The sequence below is a fragment of the Gossypium arboreum genome, chromosome 11 (assembly GCF_025698485.1).
Source record: "Gossypium arboreum isolate Shixiya-1 chromosome 11, ASM2569848v2, whole genome shotgun sequence".
In the NCBI taxonomy this organism is placed as follows: domain Eukaryota; kingdom Viridiplantae; phylum Streptophyta; class Magnoliopsida; order Malvales; family Malvaceae; genus Gossypium; species Gossypium arboreum.
The window spans coordinates 129,679,437-129,702,046 of NC_069080.1; the positions used below are offsets into that span (position 1 = coordinate 129,679,437).

Sequence of the window (22,610 nt, forward strand, 5' to 3'; positions counted from 1 at the left end):
AATCATAGATATGTGATGATTGATTGGTGATATACATGTTTAAATAACAAGCATGCAAGTTAGGTGTGAAAGAGTGATTTGGTAATAAATCTGCTTGGGACAGCAGCAGTAACGTGACTTTGGAAAATCACCATAAATTGTGGAAGATGAATTAGAAGCTGAATAAACTATGTAATTAAAGCTTAATGAGTCTAGTTTCAAATGAAATAAACTAGAACATATTTTGAATTCTGTACAATGACAAATTTGATTCGTAATGAAGAGTGGTCAGATTAGTCAAACAGTGAAACATGGGAAACTTTGAGAAAAATCTGGTATTTATTGGCTAAACAAAAAATTCTGAAAATTTTATGGATAGAAGATATATGAGTCTATTTTCAGGGAAAATTAACGGCACTTGATTTGGAGTTTCGTAGCTCCAGTTATAAATGATTTAGTGACTGTTGCTCAGGAAGACAGCTTGCAGTGAAATTATGATTATGTGGTAAACATTGACAAAAATTTGTTAATGAGTTGCTTATTAATTTCTTATAAGCTCACTATGATCTGTAGGTGTGGTTGGCCGAATATTGTAAGGGGTTAATATGTAGTTTGTATTTGAATAGTTAGATTAACGTGTTAGTAATCCAATTGTAGGCGGTTCGTGTGTGGATCTCGTCAACATATCGTCGCAAACAGGTGTGTAACTAACACCCTCTTTCTTAGCCTAGATCGGCAAAAGCCGAAAAACCGAAATGCCGAAAATCGGTATTTTGTAGATTTGCGAGTGTGCGAATGCCTATGAGGTAAATCGATTAATGTTTTTGGTAAGCTGCAATGTTTGGACTGCAAAGTGCGTGATTTCTATGCCCTCGATATTTTTGAGCTTAATGGGCCAAAATTGGAATGATGGGCCAACGGGCCCAATTCAGTAAGAACCCTCGGTAGTGATTCTGTTAGTACGTGAAAGGTAGGAATATGCATGAAAAACCCTAAAATAGATAAATTATTGAAATACCTTTAAAAGTGGAAAATTACGTTTTACCTCGGGAGATAAATTACCAAATACCCCTAGGTTAAATTGACCTAAATGCATGTTTGATTGTTGTTATTTCTTGCATGCCATGTTGTTATTAGCTGATGCATGGGACCGGGATATTGACGGAGGAAGTACTGAAAGTGGCTTGTCCACGATTGGAGGCTTTGCCTCAATTTATCGATAATCGAGCAAAAAGGTCGCAATCGTGGAGTGTTAGGTGGGTGGGTTGAGCTATTCCCACATGGAGTGTATGGCTGGTACGGTGGAGTGTAGTGGTTGGTGGGTTGAATAGTCTCCCAAATGGGCTTGCATATGTTTACTTGATGTTGCATGTATTTTGAAATGGGCCTATGGGCCATATTGTTATCTGAATAAGGGCTAAGGCCCGCTTTATTGTAATCTGAAAAGGGCTCTGGCCCAGTACCACTGTTACTTGAATGGGCTTAGGCCCAATGGGCTTGAGCTGACTTGGGCTTTGAATGGGTTTTCCTTACACACTGAGTTTCCCCAAACTCACCCCTTCTTTAACCTTGCAGGTGAGTCTTGATGTGGGTGACTTGGAGCCGGAGGGGATTCAGAGTGGCCATTGTGAACACTTTTGGGTTTGAAAAAGAGACTGGTTTTCTTAAGTTATTTTTAATTACTATTTAAGTTTTGGGTTGTAATAAGGCCATTTTAACTTTATTTTCTTCTTTGATTTTCTGGGATTATATTATTTTAAACAACTTTAAATTGATGGATAATAATAATTCAAATGGGCTAGACTTAAGGCACGATTTCAAAATGATATTTTTTTTATAACACGATGACACAAATATTCAATTTACCAAAGATAACCACTCAAAGAAATTTCAACTTGTTATAACCAAGTGTGGCAATGGATGTGGACATGTCTAGGATCGGATCCAATCGGAGAGCTTGGTACTTAAGCAGCCTTCATGGCTCACCTCCTCTGTTATGGATACCTACCTGGTGCCCAGCTTCCATACACTTGGTTAGTTTGACAAAATTCGGCTTTTTTTTTAAAACATTAAAAAGGGAACACGGGTTTTTGACTTCAAAGTGGCACGTCAGATTCAGCCTTAACGTCTGGGCCGGGTTTGAGGTGCTACATTTAGTGGTATCAGAGCCTAGGTTGCAACAACTCGGTGTGGATCGGGTCCAAAAGGGTTTTCAAAACTTTATGCCAAAAAAAAATAGAGGTATTTTTGGAAAACTCGACTTTTGAAAATAAAATTTTCATTTAAAGGAGATAATCTCCGAACTTATTTTTTTTACACAAATGTTTGGAAAATGGATTTCAAAAGTCTAAATCTTTTGAGTTTATCTGAAACGATGAGGTGGTACATCAATCCCCGCACCAAGGTCGTAAGTATTATTCATTTTATATCTTGAATCTGTCAGTAGTTAGTACTAAACCTTAGAGATAGTACTATAGATAATATAGCGTAAAGGCTACTGGCCCGAGACCGTAAGGTAAATCGAGCCCTAGGAAACCGAGACAGAGCTAAATTATGGTTACGCGAGAACAACCTCGAAACCTTATCTGCTCATAAGATATTCGTAATAAGCAAAGTGGAAACGATAAACTAATCGCATAAAATTCGTGTCGATAAATCGATATGAGTACGAGAGCTACTCGGGGAAGAGGCCGTGGTCGAGGCCGTGGTCGAGGCCGAGGTAGTACTCAAGCCAGATCTTCGTCTTCTGAACACATACCCGCTGGAGTAGCACGACCACCACCGGTGGATGAGAATGGGCCGTATGATCGGGCCGCGAGGGATGACGCTCTGTCCCAGGCCATGTTAAGAGTTTTGGAAAGGGTGGTTGGAGCTAATATCGGGCCCATGAATAGGGGGTCCATTTCGGCGACTCAAGCCAACGGAGCGGAAGTTTTAGGGTGTATCTAGAGTAGCCCCAAATGTGGTAGCATCTTGGCGGAAGCCACGGAGCGGATTATGGATGACTTGGACCGCTCGATGAGAGCAAAAGTTAAAAGGAGCGATATCCTTACTACGGGATGAGGCGTGTCGCTGGTGGATCATCGTGAGAGAGGTACCCAGTGAGAGGGTAACACAGGAGTTGTTTAGCGATCCTTCAAGGCGAAGTATGTCTGAGCTAGCTATGTGGATCTTGTGAATGAAGGAATTCCTGAACCTGACCCAGGGTGGTAAGACCGTTGCTGAATATGAGGCAGAGTTTCTGCGATTGAGCCGGTATGCTAATGGTATTGTCTTTATCGAATACGATCACAGTGTTCGCTTTGAGGATGGCCTCAGGGATGAGCTAAGGGTGCTCATAGCTCCGCAAAGAGAGCGCAATTTTGCTGCACTGATAGAAAAGGCTAAGATAGCCGAAGAAGTGAAGCAAGCTGAGCGAGGGAACCGTGACAGGGATCGAAATCGATTCAGGAGAGATGCTGGACCAACTGGTGCTGCAAACCAGAATGTTAAGAGAGCTAGGATGGAAGAACCAGTTCGAGCGGTTCCGGTGAATACTGTTAGACCACAAGCTTGTGGAGATTGTGGTAGAATGCATATAGAGAAATGTTGGAAACGTTCTGAGGCTTGTCTTCGTTGTGGATCAAAGGAACATAAGATCAGAGATTGTCCTAAGAGGCCAGCTCAGGCTCAAGTGGTTGAACAAAGGGCTGTGCAACCTGTGCAAACAGCGTGAGGTGGACAGTCACCATTGAGAATTCATGGCCGAGGTCGCGGTGGCAATGGCCATGGACGTGGGGCACCTGGCAAGAGTACTATTAACACTGAGGCTCGTCAGCCAGCTTTGGTATATGTTGCTCATCGCCGCGAGGAGGGTGACGCACCTGACGTCATAACTGGTACGTTTTTTATTTTTAGCATGCCGTATACTGCCTTGGTGGATGTTGGATCTACTCATTCCTATGTTGCATGTGCCATATCTGGTCGTTGGGTGTGCACTCGAGGAGATTGTGAGTGGGGTATCTGTACTAAGTCCTTTGGGTCACTTTCGGTTAGGGTAGACAAACCGTATAGGGATGTACCCTTAGAAACTCAAGGTAAGATTTTCCTGGAGATCGATGGAGTTACCATTCGGAGAGTTTGATCTCATTTTGGGAATGGACTGGCTTGTTAAGCATAAAGCGACTCTGGATTGTGCTGCTAAACGAATGGTGTTAAGGACCACAAAGGATGAGGAGGTTATGGTGATAGGTGAGCGAAGGGATTATTTGTCCAATATGGTGTCGGTATTAAGAGCTGAAAAGTGGATTCGAAAAGGTTGTGAGGTCTATTTGGCATTTGTAAGTCAGTCAGAAGAGGAGGGACCGACAGTGGATAAGGTTAGGACCGTAAAGGAGTTCCAAGATATTTTTCCGAAGAAGCTTCCAAGATTACCTCCGAACCGAGAAGTTGAGTTTGGAATAGATTTGTTGCCTGGAACGGCGCCTATGTCCATCGCACCGTATAGGATGGCACCAAAGGAGTTAGTGGAGTTAAAGGCTCAAATTCAAGAGTTGTTGGATAGGGGCTTCATTAGGCCAAGCGTGTCTCCATGGGGAGCACCGGTGCTATTTGTGAAGAAAAAGGACGGGACAATGCGCATGTGCATCGATTACCGCCAGTTGAACAAACTGACGATAAAGAACAAATACCCTCTGCCAAGGATTAATGATTTATTTGACCAACTTAGAGGAGCTTCGGTATTTTTCAAGATTGACCTTCGATCTGGATACCATCAGTTAAGGGTAAAGGAAGTGGATATTCATAAGACAGCATTCAGGACTCGATATGGTCATTACGAGTTCCTGATTATGCTGTTTGGGTTGACGAACAAACCTGCCGCTTTCATGGATCTAATGAATCGAGTGTTCCAACCTTACTTGGACCGATTCGTGGTAGTTTTCATCGATGATATTCTGGTATACTCGGAAACCGAGGAGAAACATGAGGAGCATCTACGTATTGTGCTGCAAGTGCTGAGAGAGAAGGAACTGTATGCAAAGTTTAGTAAGTGTGAATTTTGGTTACGAGAAGTGGCTTTTCTAGGTCATGTGGTTTCTGCTGAAGGAATTAGAGTGGATCCTCGAAAAATTGAGGCAGTTCTGGGATAGAAGCCTCCAAAATCAGTATCGGAAATTTGGAGTTTTCTGGGTTTGGCAGGTTATTACCGAAGGTTCGTAGAAGGATTTTCTCGATTCTTTGCACCATTGACGTAAATGTTATGGAAAGGGGTAGCATTTGTCTGGACTGAGAGTCAGCAAAAAGCTTTTGACCATTTGAAAAAGGTATTGATTGAAGCACCAGTGTTGATTCAACCGGAGTCTAGGAAGGACATCACTGTGTACAGTGATGCGTCACATGTGGGGTTAGGATGTGTACTAATGCAAGAGGGTAAGGTGGTCGCTTATGCTTCCCGACAGCTTAAGTTTCATGAAGCGAACTACCCTACGCACGACTTAGAGCTAGCAGCAGTGATCTTCGTGTTGAAAATCTGGAGACATTACTTATATGGAGAAAAGTGTATCATATACACGGACCATAAGAGCCTAAAGTATCTGTTAACTCAGAAGGAGTTAAACCTTAGGCAACGAAGATGGGTAGAGTTGCTTAAGGATTACGACTGTTCGATTGAGTACCACCCAGGTAAGGCTAATGTGGTGGCTGATGCGTTGAGTCGAAGGGTTGTTTCTGATTTGAGAGCCTTGTTTGCACGTTTGAGTCTGTTTGATGATGGAAGTCTATTAGCAGAATTGCAAGTGAGGCCTATTTGGACTGAACAGATTAAAGAAAAACAGTTGAAGGATAACTCGTTGGGTTCTTCGGTTTCAGCAAGTTGAGAAGGGTGAGAATGAGGATTTTGGACTGAATACTGAAGGAGTTTTATGCTTCCGAGGAAGAATTTGTGTTCCGAAGGACTCTGACTTGAGACAGTCAATATTGAAGGAAGCTCATGGGGACTTTGTGCCATGCATCCCGGAGGAATAAGTTGTATCACGACTTGCGCTAACTGTGGTGGCACGGGCTTAAACGAGAAGTAATGTGAGTTCGTGGGAAATGTCGACATGCCAGCAAGTGAAAGCTGAACATCAATTTCCTTCTGGATTACTGCAACCGGTGAAAATTCCATTGTGGAAGTGGGAGAGAGTCACTATGGACTTTGTGAGTGGGCTACCTTTGACACCCACCAAGAAAGATTCTGTGTGGGTAATGGTGGATAGGTTAACAAAATCTGCCCATTTCATACCAGTTTGTACTGATTACTCCCTGCAAAAGTTGGCTAGGTTGTATGTGGCAGAAATAGTACGACTACATGGAGTGCCAGTGTCGATTATTTCCGACCGAGACCCTAGGTTTACATCTCGGTTCTAGAAGAAGTTGCAGGAGGCATTGGGTACACGTTTGGATTTTAGTACTGCCTTTCACCCACAGACAGATGGACAGTCGGAGAGGGTTATTCAAATTTTGGAGGATATGTTAAGGGGTTGTATCATCGATTTTCGTGGGAGTTGGGAGGACTACTTGCCATTGGCGGTGTTTGCATACAATAACAGCTACCAAGCAAGTATTCAGATGGCTCCATATGAGGCACTTTATATAGGAGATGTCGACGCCTACATGTTGGACAGAGTTGGGTGAACGACAAGTGCTTGGACCGGAGTTGGTGGTAGATACTGAAAGTAAGGTTAAGTTGATAAGAGATCGATTAAAAGAGGCATCTGATGGACAGAAGTTGTATGCGGACCTAAAGCGCAAAGAGATAGAGTTCGCGGTTGGGGATATGGTTTTCTTAAAGGTTTCAGCTTGGAAGAAGATCTTGAGATTCGGCAAGAAAGGCAAATTGAGTCTGCGGTTTATAGGGCCTTATCGAGTTCTTAAGCGGTAGGGCCATGGCGTATCGCTTAGAGTTACCACCGTGGTTAGATGAATCCATGACGTTTTTCATGTGTCTATGTTAAGACGATATCGATCGGATCCCTCACATGTTGTGCCAGTGGAGGAGATTGAAGTAAGGACTGATTTGACCTTTGAAGAAGAACCCATACAAATTTTAGATCGAGAGGTTAAAGTTCTAAGAAGGAAGTCGGTTTCGTTGGTAAAAGTACTGTGGCGTAATCATGGGAGGAAGAAGCTACTTGGGAATCGAAGAGACTATCGTCAACCATACCCTCAACTATTTGGATCGTAAATTTCGAGGCGAAATTTCTTTAAGGGGGTAGAGTTGTAACGCCCAATTTTCGGAATTCTGTGAATGTTGGCATAGGTTTAATTATGTTAGTGGGCCTCTAGAAGGCCCAAGCTTAAGATAGAACCCGTAATTTTAGTTAATTTTTGTTCCATAAGAAAAAGGAGTGAAATTATGAAATAGGACCTATGTGAAAATGTTTGAAAATGCTATAGGCTAATTTGTAGTGGCCAAATAAATAGGAGTGCAAAATAGGAGGATTTGCATGTCAAATTCCCCACTTTTAATGTAGCGCCAGCCAAGGTGATGGATAGTTGATAATGTATGCATTTTAGCATTTTAATAGTTAATGGATGATGGGCATTAGCATTTTAATAGTTAATGAATGATGGGCATTAGCATTTTAATAGTTAATGGATGATGGGCATGATAAGCATTATGGGCATATTTTTATTGGAATTATGGCATGAGTATGGCACAAATATTAGTATATCATTTATGTGTCATAAAATGTTGAGTGATAAGAATAACAAAAGGAAGTAAAGGAAGGTTGTTGTTCATTCTTTGTTCTCCATAGCTGAATTTGAGAGAGAGCAACTAGGGGAGGAAACCCTTGAATATTTGGTCACTAGGAGGAGGAAAAATTGAAGGTAAGTTCTTGGTACTTTGCTTCTCAGATTCTACCCTAACTCATGAAGCATATTTTAGTTTTTGGTTGTTGTTTCATGTTCTTTTGATGAAAAATGGAAGATAGGTGAAGTTGAGCCAAACAAATGAGCATGCATGTGCCTTAGATGCTAAAGGGAAAAATTGGCTAACATGTTGTGCTTTAAAATGATGAAATGGAGATTATACTTAAGTAAAATCATAGATATGTGATGATTGATTGGTGATATACATGTTTAAATAACAAGCATGCAAGTTAGGTGTGAAAGAGTGATTTGGTAATAAATCTGCTTGGGACAGCGGCAGTAACGTGACTTTGGAAAATCACCATAAATTGTGGGAGATGAATTAGAAGCTGAATAAATTATGTAATTAAAGCTTAATGAGTCTAGTTTCAAATTAAATAAACTAGAACATATTTTGAATTCTGTACAATGAGAAATTTGATTCGTAATGAAGAGTGGTCAGATTAGTCAAATAGTGAAACATGGGAAACTTTGAGAAAAATCTGGTATTTATTGGCTAAACAAAAAATTCTGAAAATTTTATGGATAGAAGATATATGAGTCTATTTTCAGGGAAAATTAACGGCACTTGATTTGGAGTTTCGTATCTCCAGTTATAAATGATTTAGTGACTGTTGCTCAGGAAGACAGCTTGCAGTGAAATTATGATTATGTGGTAAACATTGACAAAAATTTGTTAATGAGTTGCTTATTAATTTCTTATAAGCTCACTATGATCTGTAGGTGTGGTTGGCCGAATATTGTAAGGGGTTAATATGTAGTTTGTATTTGAATAGTTAGATTAACGTGTTAGTAATCCAATTGTAGGCGGTTCGTGTGTGGATCTCGTCAACATATCGTCGCAAATAGGTGTGTAACTAACACCCTCTTTCTTAGTCTAGATCGGCAAAAGCGAAAAGTCGAAATGCCGAAAATCGGTATTTTGTAGATTTTGAAAAAGCGAATGCTGTGAGGTAAATCGATTAATGTTTTTGGTAAGCTGCAATGTTTGGGCTGCAAAGTGCATGATTTACGTGCCCTCGATATTTTTGGGCTTAATGGGCCAAAATTGGAATGATGGGCCATCGGCCCAATTCGTTAGAACCCTCAGTAGTGATTCTGTTAGTACGTGAAAGGTAGGAATATGCATGAAAAACCCTAAAATAGATAAATTATTGAAATACCTTTAAAAGTGGAAAATTACGCTTTACCTCGGGAGGTAAATTACCAAAATACCCTAGGTTAAATTGACCTAAATGCATGTTTGATCGTTGTTATTTATCGCATGCCATGTTGTTATTATCTGATGCATGGGACCGGGATATTGACGGAGGAAGTATCGAAAGTGGCTTGTCCACGTCTTGGAGGCTTTGCCTCAATTTATCGATAATCCGAGCAAAGAAGGCCGCAATTGTGGAGTGTTGGGTGGGTGGGTTGAGCTATTCCCACATGGAGTGTATGGCTGGTACGGTGGAGTGTAGTGGTTGGTGGGTTGAGTAGTCTCCCAAATGGGCTTGCATATGTTTACTGATGTTGCATGTATTTTGAAATGGGCCTATGGGCCATATCATTATCTGAATAAGGGCTAAGGCCCGGTTTATTGTAATCTGAAAGGGCTCGGCCCAAGACCACTGTTACTTGAATGGGCTTAGGCCCAATGGGCTTGAGCTGACTTGGGCTTTGAATTGGTTTTCCTTACACATGAGTTTCCCCAAACTCACCCTTCTTTAACCTTGCGTGAGTCTTGATGTGGGTGACTTGGAGCCGAGGGGATTCAGAGTGGCCATTGTGAACACTTTTGGGTTTGAAAAAGAGACTGGTTTTCTTAAGTTATTTTAATTACTATTTAAGTTTTGGGTTGTAATAAGGCCATTTTAACTTTATTTTCTTCTTTGATTTTCTGGGATTATATTATTTTAAACAACTTTAAATTGGTGGATAATAATAATTCAAATGGGCTAGACTTAGGGCACGATTTCAAAACGATATTTTTTTTATAACACGATGGCACAAATATTCAATTTACCAAAGATAACCACTCAAAGAAATTTCAACTTGTTATAACCAAGTGTGGCAATGGATGTGGACATGTCTAGGATCGGATCCAATCGGAGAGCTTGGTACTTAAGCAGCCTTCATGGCTCACCTCCTCTGTTATGGATACCTACCTGGTGCCCAGCTTCCATACACTTGGTTAGTTTGACAAAATTCGGCTTTTTTTTTTAACACTAAAAAGGGAACACGGGTTTTTGACTTCAAAGTGGCACGTCAGATTCGGCCTTAACGTCTGGGTCGGGTTTGGGGTGCTACATTAAACATTGTATTTGTAGCTCACTCTTTTTGTGTTATTTTTATCTGTTCAGGTAAACCTATGACTTAGGAGGCCGACATGTGGGAGCTTGGATTGTTTTTGCACTAATATAAATATGTTTTGATATTTTGGGTTTGTAACCTGTTTTTGAACTTATTTGGTTTTGTTAATTTCGTCAGAAACCAATAGTTTCTAACACAAAGCTATAGAATGACCTAAATTGACTAAAATGATTTTCTGATTTTTGGAGTTAAAACCCCGAAAAGATTTCTGCTACAAATCAAGTAGATTTTGAATGGTTTCTAAATACTCACTAGAATCAGTTTTCAGTACGTTGGTGTAACCCTTCCAAATTCGACTTAAATTTTCAAGTCGAGTTTGGGGTGTTACAGATATAATATGAGAGAGAACATTGTCTAACAAAGGCGTAAGTTTAGAGCTCCTCCCAAATCAAAGTGCATGAAAAAAAAATAGTGTTATTATTATAAGAAGTTTGAGCACATAAAGAAAGATTATCCAAAGAAAAGGAATAAAGCAAAACCATGTGAGTAGTAAATTGATTGTGTAAATGTGGTTGATGCATAATTTCAAATGATGTCGAGCTCATTTTGGTAATATCTGACTTTTGTGCTAGTGAAAGGTGGATTCTTGATACTAATGGATTTAATATCCTGTGTAGTATATTTGTTTTGTTTATTTGAATTTTTGAACAAATTGGTTTAATAATATATGTTAATTGTATTAATGTCCTTTGTATATTATCTTTAAAGTTTTTACACGCAAATCAAAATGGAAGCAAATATTGACTCATTGATTATTTAGTGTTTAACTAATACTAAGCAGTATTTCTTAGCCAGATCGTAATACAGAAAGACAACTTGCATTAGTAGATAAACCTAAACATGTCCTTAATCTAATAAAAATGAGTAAATTGGTTGAAAAACTAATATGTCATCTATCAAGTCCAATTGGAGGAGATGTTTTGTCTTGAGCATCAAAGCAAATGACTCTTAGAAGATAGAGACATATATGTGACTGATTGAAAAATCAAATCCTAGTAGTTCAAATATCTATATGTAATTTTGAGGTATTTGGGGAACGAAGTATAGTTTAGTTATCACTACTAATAAAAAAAAAAGAAGTTTAGGAACCAACTTAAAAAAAATGACATGATTTAGGTATTAATTTGCATGTTAAGTATTTCTTTTATAAAGTAAAAAAATATTAATTTGAGGGTATTTTATCTTCTTATATTTTTATACAAAATATTTTATTAAAAATAATATAATGATGTTTCCACATAAGACACAATATTCATAAGTTTTTTTAATGAAACAATATTCATAACTTCAACTTTATTTGGAACAAAAGATGTAAATGAATAATATTTGCTATACACATTAATGGAGCGTATAAAATGAATGATTAATTTATTTCGCAACATGTAACCCTTTCTTAGTTGCATGAGAATGGCTAATCCTTCTTATAGTGTTATGCAATTCTTAACAGAAATTTAAATTTAAAATGAAAAATATAAATAGATAATAGATATAAACTTTATCTAAATTTTATCCCGAATCTTATGAGTTAACATTTTTGAAACCTAAAATATAGCATAATGTATAGTTTTTTCTATCATTATAAATTATGTTAAATTTTGTTGAATGTAGTGGTGCTAATGAGTTTAATATTCAAATCATCATATTTGTTATATTGAATTTAATTAATTAGTAATTCTAGTTATTGATATTTTTCTTATACCAATATTCTTATATTTTTCTAATTTCAAAGTAGTTAAAGGATTAAATGTGTAATTAATTGTTTTTAAGCCAAAAGTGTTATAGTAAGAAGTTAAAAGATTGTAATTAATTAGTAATATATAGCACGATTCTATTATAAATAGAAGAGACTGCATAACAGTAACAACAAAAAAGAGAATAAAGATGATGTTATACCTGTAAAGTAGTTAATACCAAGATCGATGTCCGTGAGAGAAATAAGGTTTCCAACAACCGGCGGAATTTCACCTAAAATATATAATTAAAATCACCAAAATTTATTTCACAAAAAATGTAAAAATTTATCAGTTATTTTTATAATAAACCTTAAAATCGTCAAAAATCAAAGCTTGTATTTTGTGAGGCTGTGGGAGTTGCGTGAAGAAGAGAAAGACACAATAGCAGTGAGTGGTGTTATCAATCCAGGTTGGAATAAGTTTGAAACATATAATATGTACTGTGTTTCTCTGTAATCAAAGCTACAACTATGTACTCTATTTCTTTCCTATTCAATAATATCAACTATGGCTTAGCAACAACTAAATCAAGACATAAACAATAAGGCAAATCTAAAGGTAGAAGAAATAGCTAGTTAGAAGAACTGTGTGATTCAAAAGGATATAAAGTAGGTCTAAATTAAAAATCAAATCTTAAATTAATTTAATGTAAAATTAATTTTTTTCTTATCACCAAATAAATTTGCTTTTAGTGAAATTAAAAGTTGTAATAAAATACTTGTAATAACTGATTGTTTATGACTAGGTGTTTTGTTTTCAACATATTTTCCTAAAAATTTCTACTTTTATGGAGTAAACTTGCCTTAGAAAAAAATTTCTGTGTTATTTTAAAGAATATTATAAAAGCAACATATGTCATTTAGAGAAGTTTCTTTTAAGTTCTTTTTCTCGGCCAAAATAAAAGAATTATAAATATCTAAGCGGTTAGTACAGACACATGCCAAAATAGGGAAGAAAATTACAAACAAACTCATAAACCAAATAATTGGTTGATGGCTGAATTGACATAAAACGAATAAAGTGAATGAAACAATAATGAGAAATTATTAGTAAAAATTAGATAAGAAAAAAGTGAATGAAACAATAATGAGAAATTGTTTACCTATGAGGTTGTTGTCACCAAGAAACAAATCTCGGAGCATACTCAAATTCCCAATTTCTAAAGATAAACTTCCCTCCAAAGAGTTGTTATACAATGATAAAATCCTCAACTCTTTACACTTGAACATACTATTTGGAATTTTACCAGAAATCTGATTTGATTCTAAATTCAGTATTTGCAATTTTGAAAGGTTATCAAATATTCTTGATGGAAGATGACCTGCAATGAGAACATTGTTAGTTATAAACCAATATTTTATTAATGAGAATATAATCAAGATCATTTTCAACCATTTCAATTATATATAGTTTAGTACAGTAATTAAACTGAACAACCATTTGAAGCTTGTGAATTTTTTTAGAAAAGAAAAAATCTCAAATCTAACAAAGTGTTAAATTTTATTATCAATGTAGTAAAATTGTCTTACATAAGTTAAAATTTATTTGTGATGTATACTCAAATAAATAATTATTATCATATTTTTTTGATAAAGGCTTCATGTAAATATAAAAACTTGTTATTTCAAATTAGTTAAATAAATTTATAATTATTTTGACTTTTATATTCGAATTGAATCTTTCCGTTAATTTTAATTTAGAATACAAATAAAAGATGAATTATTCTTTTATAAAAACATTTTTATGGTGTGAAAATGATATAATTCTCTAAGATGAATTGTATAAGTCAAGGTCCTTGTAATTCGTAATTAATGCATTGATTAATATTAACAAAGAATCTTTAACCTCGTCTTTCTATCTCCGTCTCTCTCTCATTTTCCTTTGATGTGATGGATTAAACTATGTAGAATAACTAATAATTATATCAATTTATTTGATATGATGGACTAAATTATGTAGAATAACTAATAAAGCACATCACTCTAGAGGTTCGAATTTACACTGCACCAAAAATGATAAATATCATGAAAATACCAAAAAAAAAAAAGTTGATGAAAACAGATTTAGAGCTTTCATGAAAATTTTAACGAAAAGTAGGAAAATGCCTTGGATGTAGCATAAATAAAAGTCGAGATGCTTAAAAAATGTCACAAAAATGTATTTTTATTAATAACTTTAGGTGTTTGTTTTCTGTTTCATCTATTTATAACCATGTAAATTTTGTTTAATTTTATAGTATTTTTTATTGAATTAATGTGAAGCTTAATGTAGAAGAAGGTGAACTTAGAGCTAACCTAGATATGGAGAAGTTCTAATAAATACCCAAACACAACTCAACTTTTTTAAGTCGAAGGTATTCAGAAAAATTTATAAATTTAAGGTGCAATTCTACAATTTGTTTTCATGGACCAAGTAGTGTTAGTAGCTAAAAGATCACTCTAACTAATTTGTTTCTTTAGAAACAGGCATTACTATAGTAAGAAGCTAAAATAAGCTACAACAATATAAAAAGAAAGTTTTAACACAAACAAGGCTATTACATCTAAAAACCAATCATAAGTCAACTTTGACTTTTCAACAAAAGTTGTTCACTGAAAACCAACACTTTAGGTTTAGCTCATTCATATCTCTCAAAAGAACAAATGTTGATGAGATATTTCATTCTGTTATTCGTCAAATATGGGGTTGTGGAGGTGACTATGAGTTTTGATGTGTTCCTACCTACTACTAAGGGTAAATCAGGAACTGCATTGAAAATCTGACTACGTTTCGTTTGACACCAATTAAATTGGTTGATGGCTCAATTCACATAAATAAAAAATAAATATATGTACTCAATGATTAAGTTTCGTTTTACTAGCACTGAATTTAGTGGTTATTGTTTAAAGTCCTACCTCACTATTTATAACAATTGTTCATAGAAATTAGATAAAAAAATGAATGAAACAATAATCAGGAATTGTTTACCTTTGAGGTGGTTACCGTCCAGATACAATCTTTGAAGTTTAGTGAAGCAACCAAACCATGATGGGATTTCTCCATTGAAGCTATTGTTACCAAAGTCCAAATATTTCATCCGACGCAAATTAGTTAACTCAATGGGTAAAGAGCCATGGAAACTATTTTGATGAATGTCGAGCCGACTAAGGAAAGATAGATTTCCTAATTGAGAAGAAATGGTGCCTGTGAGATTCATGCTTGACAAATTCAGAGCAGTGACTCTGTGGTGTCTAGATCCACATGTGACACCAATCCAGCTGCAAACAGAGGTAGAAGTAGACCAGTTGGTTGCCAAGAAATTGTGAGGATCATGAGTTATATGAGATTTTAGTGTTAGAAGAGCAGATTGATCAACGGTGATGCTAGAATATTTTGCAGATAAAATAACCCCAAAGGTTGCAAATAGCAGCCCAAACATAAACGGAGGGAGGAAGCTTGGTTTTGCCATGAGGTTGGATATGGGTGTAAGGCGCATCATAAAGAGAAACAACTGAGTTTAATACTTTTCTAATGTTAGTTCAATATTCTTTAAATACTTTGATTCTAAGGATTTAGGTAAGGCATCCATTGACTCATAATTTGAGTAAGAAATACGGACAATCTTGTGGGTCCAACCATGTTATACGGAAAAAAAGGAAAGCCTAAAATAGAAGACTTAGTCTCAAGTTGAAGAGTAGCACTAATAATTCAATCGCATTAAAAAAGATCGTTTGGATATATTAACCAAATCCAAACTCGCAATTATACCTACATATATGAAGGATTTAATTGAAGACAAATATAACTTGTTAAAATATAAAATTTCATCATTGGTTTTGATTCTGTTGTGGACTATTGTATGTATCAGTTGGGGGTGGGTGTTCTTTCTTTTTATTTTCATATATCGGTGAGAAGCTCATATCCCTCGTGATTGAACCAAAAATTGGAATATTTTCTCAGTTCTGCCCTCTATTATTATGGATTCTTCTTTTATAAGCATTTTTCATAGCTCCATGCATTTAGGAACATAGGATCATTCCTGCAAATAAAAGACAGTTGTATGTTAGAAAAAAAAAAAACAATGGCAACGTCCAATTACATGTTATATATTAGCTTAAATTAGCCAACTTCATGCCCTGAACATCCATAATAGGTTTTACGTTGACAGTTAAGAAACTCAGAAGGCTAATTCCCTTATAATTCTTACGGCTTTAGAGGGCTCATTTGCTAGTTTGAGAAACCTAGGAATTTTAAATTAAAATTAAAAGTAGTTTGTAAGTTTATAGTAATTTGTAAGTTTCATTTTATAAATTACAATAACTTATTGTAATAATTTTAATTTAAAAATATTTTTAAACATTTTATTTTTAAAAAATAGCATACTATTTTTAGATTATATGATAATTAACTTTAATTAATTAGTTTAATTAAGTTTAATTATATTTTAATTAACTATTAATCACACTTACTGATTTTCATCATCATCATTCAGTATATATTATTTATTATTGATTTATTGACCATTTTGGTCCTCGAGATAATTGCTATTTAGTTCCTCAATGGTTTTGTTAATTAAAACTCAATAGTAAATATATCGATGGAGCTTTGGGTTTAGTGGGCATGAAAAGGTGGAGCTTTACAGCTTTGAGGGAAAAAAAGACAGAAAAAGAATTTTAAAGACACAAATTAATAAATTATTTTTTTTAATCTATGTTATATTAAAACACACACAAAAAAATCACCTCATTTCCCCGTTGCTTTGTATTAAAAAATTTGACAAGATTTGTGTAGTACTTACTATTTACAGTTTTTCTTGCAATCCAAATGCAAGATTATCACAAATTCCAATTGCCAATTGGAAAATAAGATCCAATGTTTATGGTTTTTTTCATTTTTAAATATAATAAAGGCGAAATTAACGGAAGGGAAAACTCTCTCCTTGGTTTAGAAGTACAGATATCAATTACAAGACATCAAAAAACAAAGACAAGTATTGGAGGCCAGCAGATGACAGTGAGTGACACTGTTTGAATTAGCCTAATGATTACAACATGTTTGATAGAAACTATTTTGTAATGTCTGACTAAATAAGTATTGAGAGGAAAAGACTTCAATTTTCTTCTTTTCCTTAAGCTATAAAATTTTAATTTCTAGTTTTGACTATATGCCTTTGGTTCTCATCTCTTGTTATGCATGGCTGAGTCGCTGTTCGTAGGATGGACCTACATTGAAAACATGAAATGAAAAGACAAGTAATGTGAAACGTGTTTGATTGAGATCCTCAATTTATTTTCTTCACGGTTGCTCCCAATTTCTTTCTATTAACACACATTGGGAACATGAATTCAAAGAATCACCACTTTTTCCAATATCTAATTTGAAATTTGGTCACATCGAGACAAATCAAGTTTAACTTTCCACAAGATAGACTTCTTGTAAGACTGCATCTGTGGATCAATATGCAGGATTCAACTAAAGATGAGATGATTTTTCAGCTTTCCATTGGTTAGAGCAGCTTCCACCTCTATCGTTTTCATCTTAGATTTCCAATTCAGTTAAATTTCCATTGATTAGAGTCGCTATTTTGTGTCTGTCTGCAATTTAAATGGGATAACCAACGAAAGGAGGGAAGAGCATTTGATTTTTTCCATTTACACTCTTCTTTTTCTTAAATTTTATAAGCAAATTGGTATATTAATTTGAAATTTTATAAAATTATCTCTTCGGAAAAAAGAAAAAAAACTTGAATATTATGATATTTGTAATTTTATATTAATTTGAAAATCCAGCAAAGTGGTTCGTGAGAGGGGTTAAAATAATTGACAATTTACCACTTGGAGCAGTCCCTCCCACCATGAGAGTGCAGTCATTAAGCAATACTTTAGGGATGAGAATTAGAAGCTCAACTTGTATGACAAGGGGATTGGATATTGTGAAGCAAGAAGGGATTACAGATTTAAGCAAATGGAATTGGTTGTTGATTACAGTGGGTTGGGGTTTAGCAGAAAAATGTTGCAGTAATTTGTAATGTAGTGTTGGTAAACCTCAGATTGAAGTACAAAACCTTTCCATATCTGGAAAATAATTCAGCTTCCATTTCTTAAATCATTATTTTTTAAATTAATTGTTACAACTTGCAACTTTTAATTGATTTTTATTCTCTTGCAAACTAATGGTACAATTTTGTTTTGACTGCTATTCATACTTCTTTTTATTATAATGTTGGCTTTTGCTTTACATATAATTAGGTAACCAAATATATCTTTTAAGGTATTAATAGTAAGTTTGTTAAAATAATGATATTTCAAATTGTTTAAATAAATTTCAAATCATATCATATATATATTATAAAATGGTAAACTTATATTAGAATGAGCCTATTGGTTCGAGTGGTAAGGTGTAAGCTTGTTGAAGGTCTCGTGTTTGAATCCCTGTGTGAACGTGAATGTAATTTTTATCTCGATTGTCTAATAGAGGTTCGGTGGAGTTGGGATTCTAAGGTAGTTGGATGAGGTTAGCGGTCGGATTTATTGGGATTTGGTATTTAGTGGATGGAGTGGGGAGTTTGGGGTAAATTGAATTGAATTTTTATTTTCTTTTCTATTCCCAAAAATTTCCTATACCCTTTTTTTTCTTTCTTCTTTTTCTCTGTTTCCTTCTTTCTCTGCTACTTTTTGTTTTGCTTTCTCTCTATTCTGTTCAACCAATCGATCATTTTAATCGTTGGGGCTCGGTGTTTTGGTTATGCATTGTCCATCTTGGTAAGTCTGTAAGTTTGTTTCTTTTGGTTTTCATTTCTTTTGAATAGGCATTGGTGTTGTGGTTTTGGAAATTAATCTCTATGAGTGTGTTGTGTAAGAGAAGACTGTGGAGCTGAAGATTTCGCTACAATAGCTTAGTCCAAATTAGTGATTTTTGTTCGTCGGCGGTAAGTGTGCAAATACGATTGGATATTATTCTAAGGCTTTGTTTTAGGATAGTTTTGATTTGAGTTTCGTAATATTGTTACTGAAATCAGACATTGGAATGTTGATTATAGGTTCTAGAGGTCTTGGTGTTGCAGGTGCATCAAAAACGACCCAAGTGTGTAATGAAAACACAAGAAAATGAGGTTCGACGAAAGCTGACAATGTGGCCTGTCTACGCCACACGGGCATGTACTCGATAGTGTGGCTGGTCGTGTGCGACACACTGCCATGCGATGTGCGAGTGTGTGGCCTTGTGAGCCATATGGGCTAGGCTAATCTGGGCGTGTGGGCCACATGGATGTGTGAGCTATGGGCTAGGCCGTGTGAGCTATGGGATAGACCATGTGGGCTACATGGGCAAGGCCAACTTAGGTGTGTGGGTCCACACGGGCAAGTCACATGAGCTTGTGGGCCCAAAATTCTAAAATTTTCCCTAGGGTCTCATGTGTTGTTCTGATCGACTATGGGCCTTCTGTAGGGTCAGTAAGGGCTAACCAAACCCTAATGCATGAGATCTGTTAATCTGATAGATTGATTGAGTATAGGAAAAACCGGTATGTATGTCTGATTGATTTGCATATGTAGGTATGATATATGTATACGTGCATGTTAATTTTGTTATACTCTATATTTGTATACTGTATCTGTATATGGGGTAGGATTTGTATATACGGAGGATGTTAATTTTGTTATACTCTATATTTGTATACTGTATCTGTATATGGGGTGGGATTTGTATATGCGGAGGAAGTGTTATGTGAGGTGACATATTGCCTATTTACTGGCAGCTTGTATGCATACTATTCTGATAAGTGTCGTTTAGACACTATGTGGTGTGTAGGAATGGGTGAGTGTTTTATACCCCACATGGTGTGTTAGGATGGACGGAGATGGGGTGTAGAGGATAGGGGTGGGTATTCTTTATTTTTATTTTCATATATTGGTGAGCAGCTCATATTAAACTACTTATCCTATGCAACTATCGATCGTAGATTCTATCACCACACCGAGTCAATATTTTTCAATAAAACTATCAATTTTCATTCATGTGGGGGATTGTTGGAAAAATTATAATTTATGGGAAATTTGAGGCATATTCTCAATTGGTAAAGGTGGAGAGTTGAATCATAAAATTATGGTTTCATATTCTATTCCATGAGACCTTTACAACGGTATATCATATGCTATAAATGGTTGAGTGATGAATGAGAAATTAATGCTCAAAGTAAGCTACTTGGAAATATTGGTGAGGAAAAGAAAAGCTTAGATCCCACATTGGTTAAATACCAAGTGTGAGATGTGTATATATATAAGAACCCACTCAAAGCGTGATTGAATGACTAAGCTTGAAACCCTACCTCACATGCAGGGGGTACAAGTCTAAACCCATTAGGGTTGGGGTGCACTTGTACGACGTGAGCAATGCGAAATGTTAAGACTGGCTGGGCCCAAAATGGGCCTATGATATTTTAACCCAATACGAAATTTATTTTTTTCTCAACAAATATATACAAAATCTGATATAAAAGGACATATATTTTGATTTTATTTTATTCTAGTCAATTTAATTTTATTTTAATCAAATTGATTTAATTGTCCCTTTAATGCAAATTTTGTCTCCTTATACATGGCTATTTACAAAATTTCTCCACTTTGAATGCCTATAAAAGGCTAAGACTTCTTCAGAATTTTTTGCTCTATCACTCTCTCACACCGAGATTATTTTCTCTCCAAAATTTTTCTCTTTTCCTCTCCATATTTTCCAACTTTTAGTAATAGAAAAGGCATCGTTTGTTACTACTTCGATCATCGCGTTGTTGTATCCTGGGAGACATTCGACCAATGTTTCTCCAAGTACAGTAGGAGCAGCCAAATCTGTCTTAAGGAAGCTGCGTATAACAAGCCTCAACATCTCGTAACAGTCATTTCTTCTTTTTTTATTTTTGATTTTTGTTATGTTATTTATTGGTTTTTCATATCCGATAATTTAAATATAAATGATTTAATCTATTTTATTTTATATATATATATAAATATTTATTTATATTTATATTTTTTTCGCTAACGTGTTTTGTCCAATAAAAATCACGGGCAAAGATAATTTTACTAAATTAGAAAAATAAAGAGTACAAAAATGGAGATAAAAGTTAAACTCCAAAACCTAGAAATAATAACCCTCAAAACTTAAACACAAAATTTCATAAAAACTTGTAAAAGCTATACTTAAATGTGTTATGGGTTATAAAGGCCCTTTAAATAGGCTCAAATTAGATGGTCTAATCAAACTAAAATAATCTTAAAATAATTATAGTCCAATTGGGAGAAGAAGTCCTTCTTAAAGTCTAAAACGCAGCTGCCAAATAGGAGAACACATTGTGATGTGTCGGCTCTCTTTGTCACGACATCAATGTTACATTTGCCTGGGGTTTACAACGTGTCGTCCTTTGTCACGACATCAATGTTACATTTGCCTGGGGTTTACAACGTGTCGTCCTGACAAGCCCTATTGTTTGTCATGACGCCGAACTTGTTTTGGCCCTTATTCGACTATTCGATGATTGTTGTCTTAAGTTCCTATAAACTTTTCAATAAATGCAAAGCACATCCACACTTGTCAACATCTCATAATATTAAAAAAAAAAATCTCCATTTGAAGCTTCTGAATTTTGTTTTTCAGAAAAAGAAAAAAAATCCAAAATCTAACAAAGTGTTAAATTTTATTATCAATGTAGTAGAATATTGTCTTACACAGGTTAAAATTTAAGTTATTTGTGATGTATATATACTCAAGTAAATAATTATTATCACTTTCGGTTTCACGTAATTAATAAGCTTGTAACGGCCCAAATTTGACCGGGCCTTTAAAATCAAAACCAAAATTAAAAATAAATAAATGTTTATTTAATGATCAGATTACAATGCCTGAGCCCAAATACACAAATCCAATAAACCCTAAACTAACCCGTTACCCTAACCCGATTGCAGTAGCCCAAACATTAACCCATTTACACCCTTGACCCATTACAATTACAAAATAGACCCATTTAAACCCTAAGGCCCAAACAATAGGGAGCCCAAATGAGTTTCAGATAGGGTTAAGAAACCCTAGCACCGAATGGAGTTCGGAAGCTTGAGCCATTCCAAGCGTCTCGCACCTTTCAACCCACGCCGCTTCAAAGAGCCCGAAGTTACACCGTGATTCTAGGAAACTGAATCAACGCCGGTTCCGTCACCATAGATTGCACCACAGATCTGCAAAAAGGGAAAGAAAGACCAAGCAGAACAAGAAAGAAATCAAAAGTTGTACTTTCTATATATGTATTCAAGCTATAAAATCAGATTAAAAATATTGTAAAGGGGACCACAAAAAGTAAACCCAAAAACAGTAGAAATAATAAAAAACAAAGCATTTCGAGTTAAAACCAAGGTGATTTATTTTGTCATTTAAATGTTCTTTATTTATTTTCATTCTTTTATACATGCAAAAACATATTAAAATAGATCTGAAAAAAAAAACGAAAGAAAACAGTATACTTTTATTAGGAATTTCATATGCAAAATAAAAGTAGAAGATTTTACCTGTGATTTGCTTGAAAAGAAGAGGAATTTTGAACCTCCGACCACCGCGCACGGTGGTGCGTGAGGCAGCGTCTTGATGGTGGCCGCAATCGTCACCGGAGTTCGAGCCGAGGATGGAGAGAGTTTG

General features: G+C 35.5%; 1 protein-coding gene and 1 long non-coding RNA gene across 2 annotated transcripts; one reads left to right on the plus strand and one right to left on the minus strand.

Annotated features, from left to right (window-relative positions):
• Nucleotides 1-430: 430 nt before the first annotated feature.
• LOC128284204 (uncharacterized) lies at nucleotides 431-1,773 on the plus strand. Its single transcript, XR_008274571.1, has 2 exons — nucleotides 431-678; nucleotides 1,555-1,773. It is a non-coding gene; the product is annotated as an uncharacterized LOC128284204 (long non-coding RNA).
• Nucleotides 1,774-12,927: 11,154 nt separating this feature from the next.
• Nucleotides 12,928-15,432, minus strand: LOC108459065 (leucine-rich repeat receptor-like serine/threonine-protein kinase BAM2). Its single transcript, XM_053021406.1, has 3 exons — nucleotides 14,925-15,432; nucleotides 13,060-13,278; nucleotides 12,928-12,953 (listed from the first exon to the last, which is right to left on the minus strand). The coding sequence occupies exons 1-3, from the start codon at nucleotides 15,430-15,432 to the stop codon at nucleotides 12,928-12,930; spliced, it is 753 nt and encodes a 250-aa protein (XP_052877366.1).
• Between the last annotated feature and the right edge of the window lie 7,178 nt (nucleotides 15,433-22,610).

Bases quoted from the DNA above. Each gene is read 5' to 3' on its own strand.
- LOC108459065 (XM_053021406.1), bottom strand. From the start codon at position 15,432: ATGCGCCTTACACCCATATCCAACCTCATGGCAAAACCAAGCTTCCTC. The intron at 13,279-14,924 runs GTAAACAATTCC...TTCTCATTGCAG, and splicing joins GGACGGTAACCACCTCAAAG to GTCATCTTCCATCAAGAATA. The intron at 12,954-13,059 runs GTAAACAATTTC...ATGTCAATTCAG, and splicing joins TGGTGACAACAACCTCATAG to CCATCAACCAATTATTTGGT.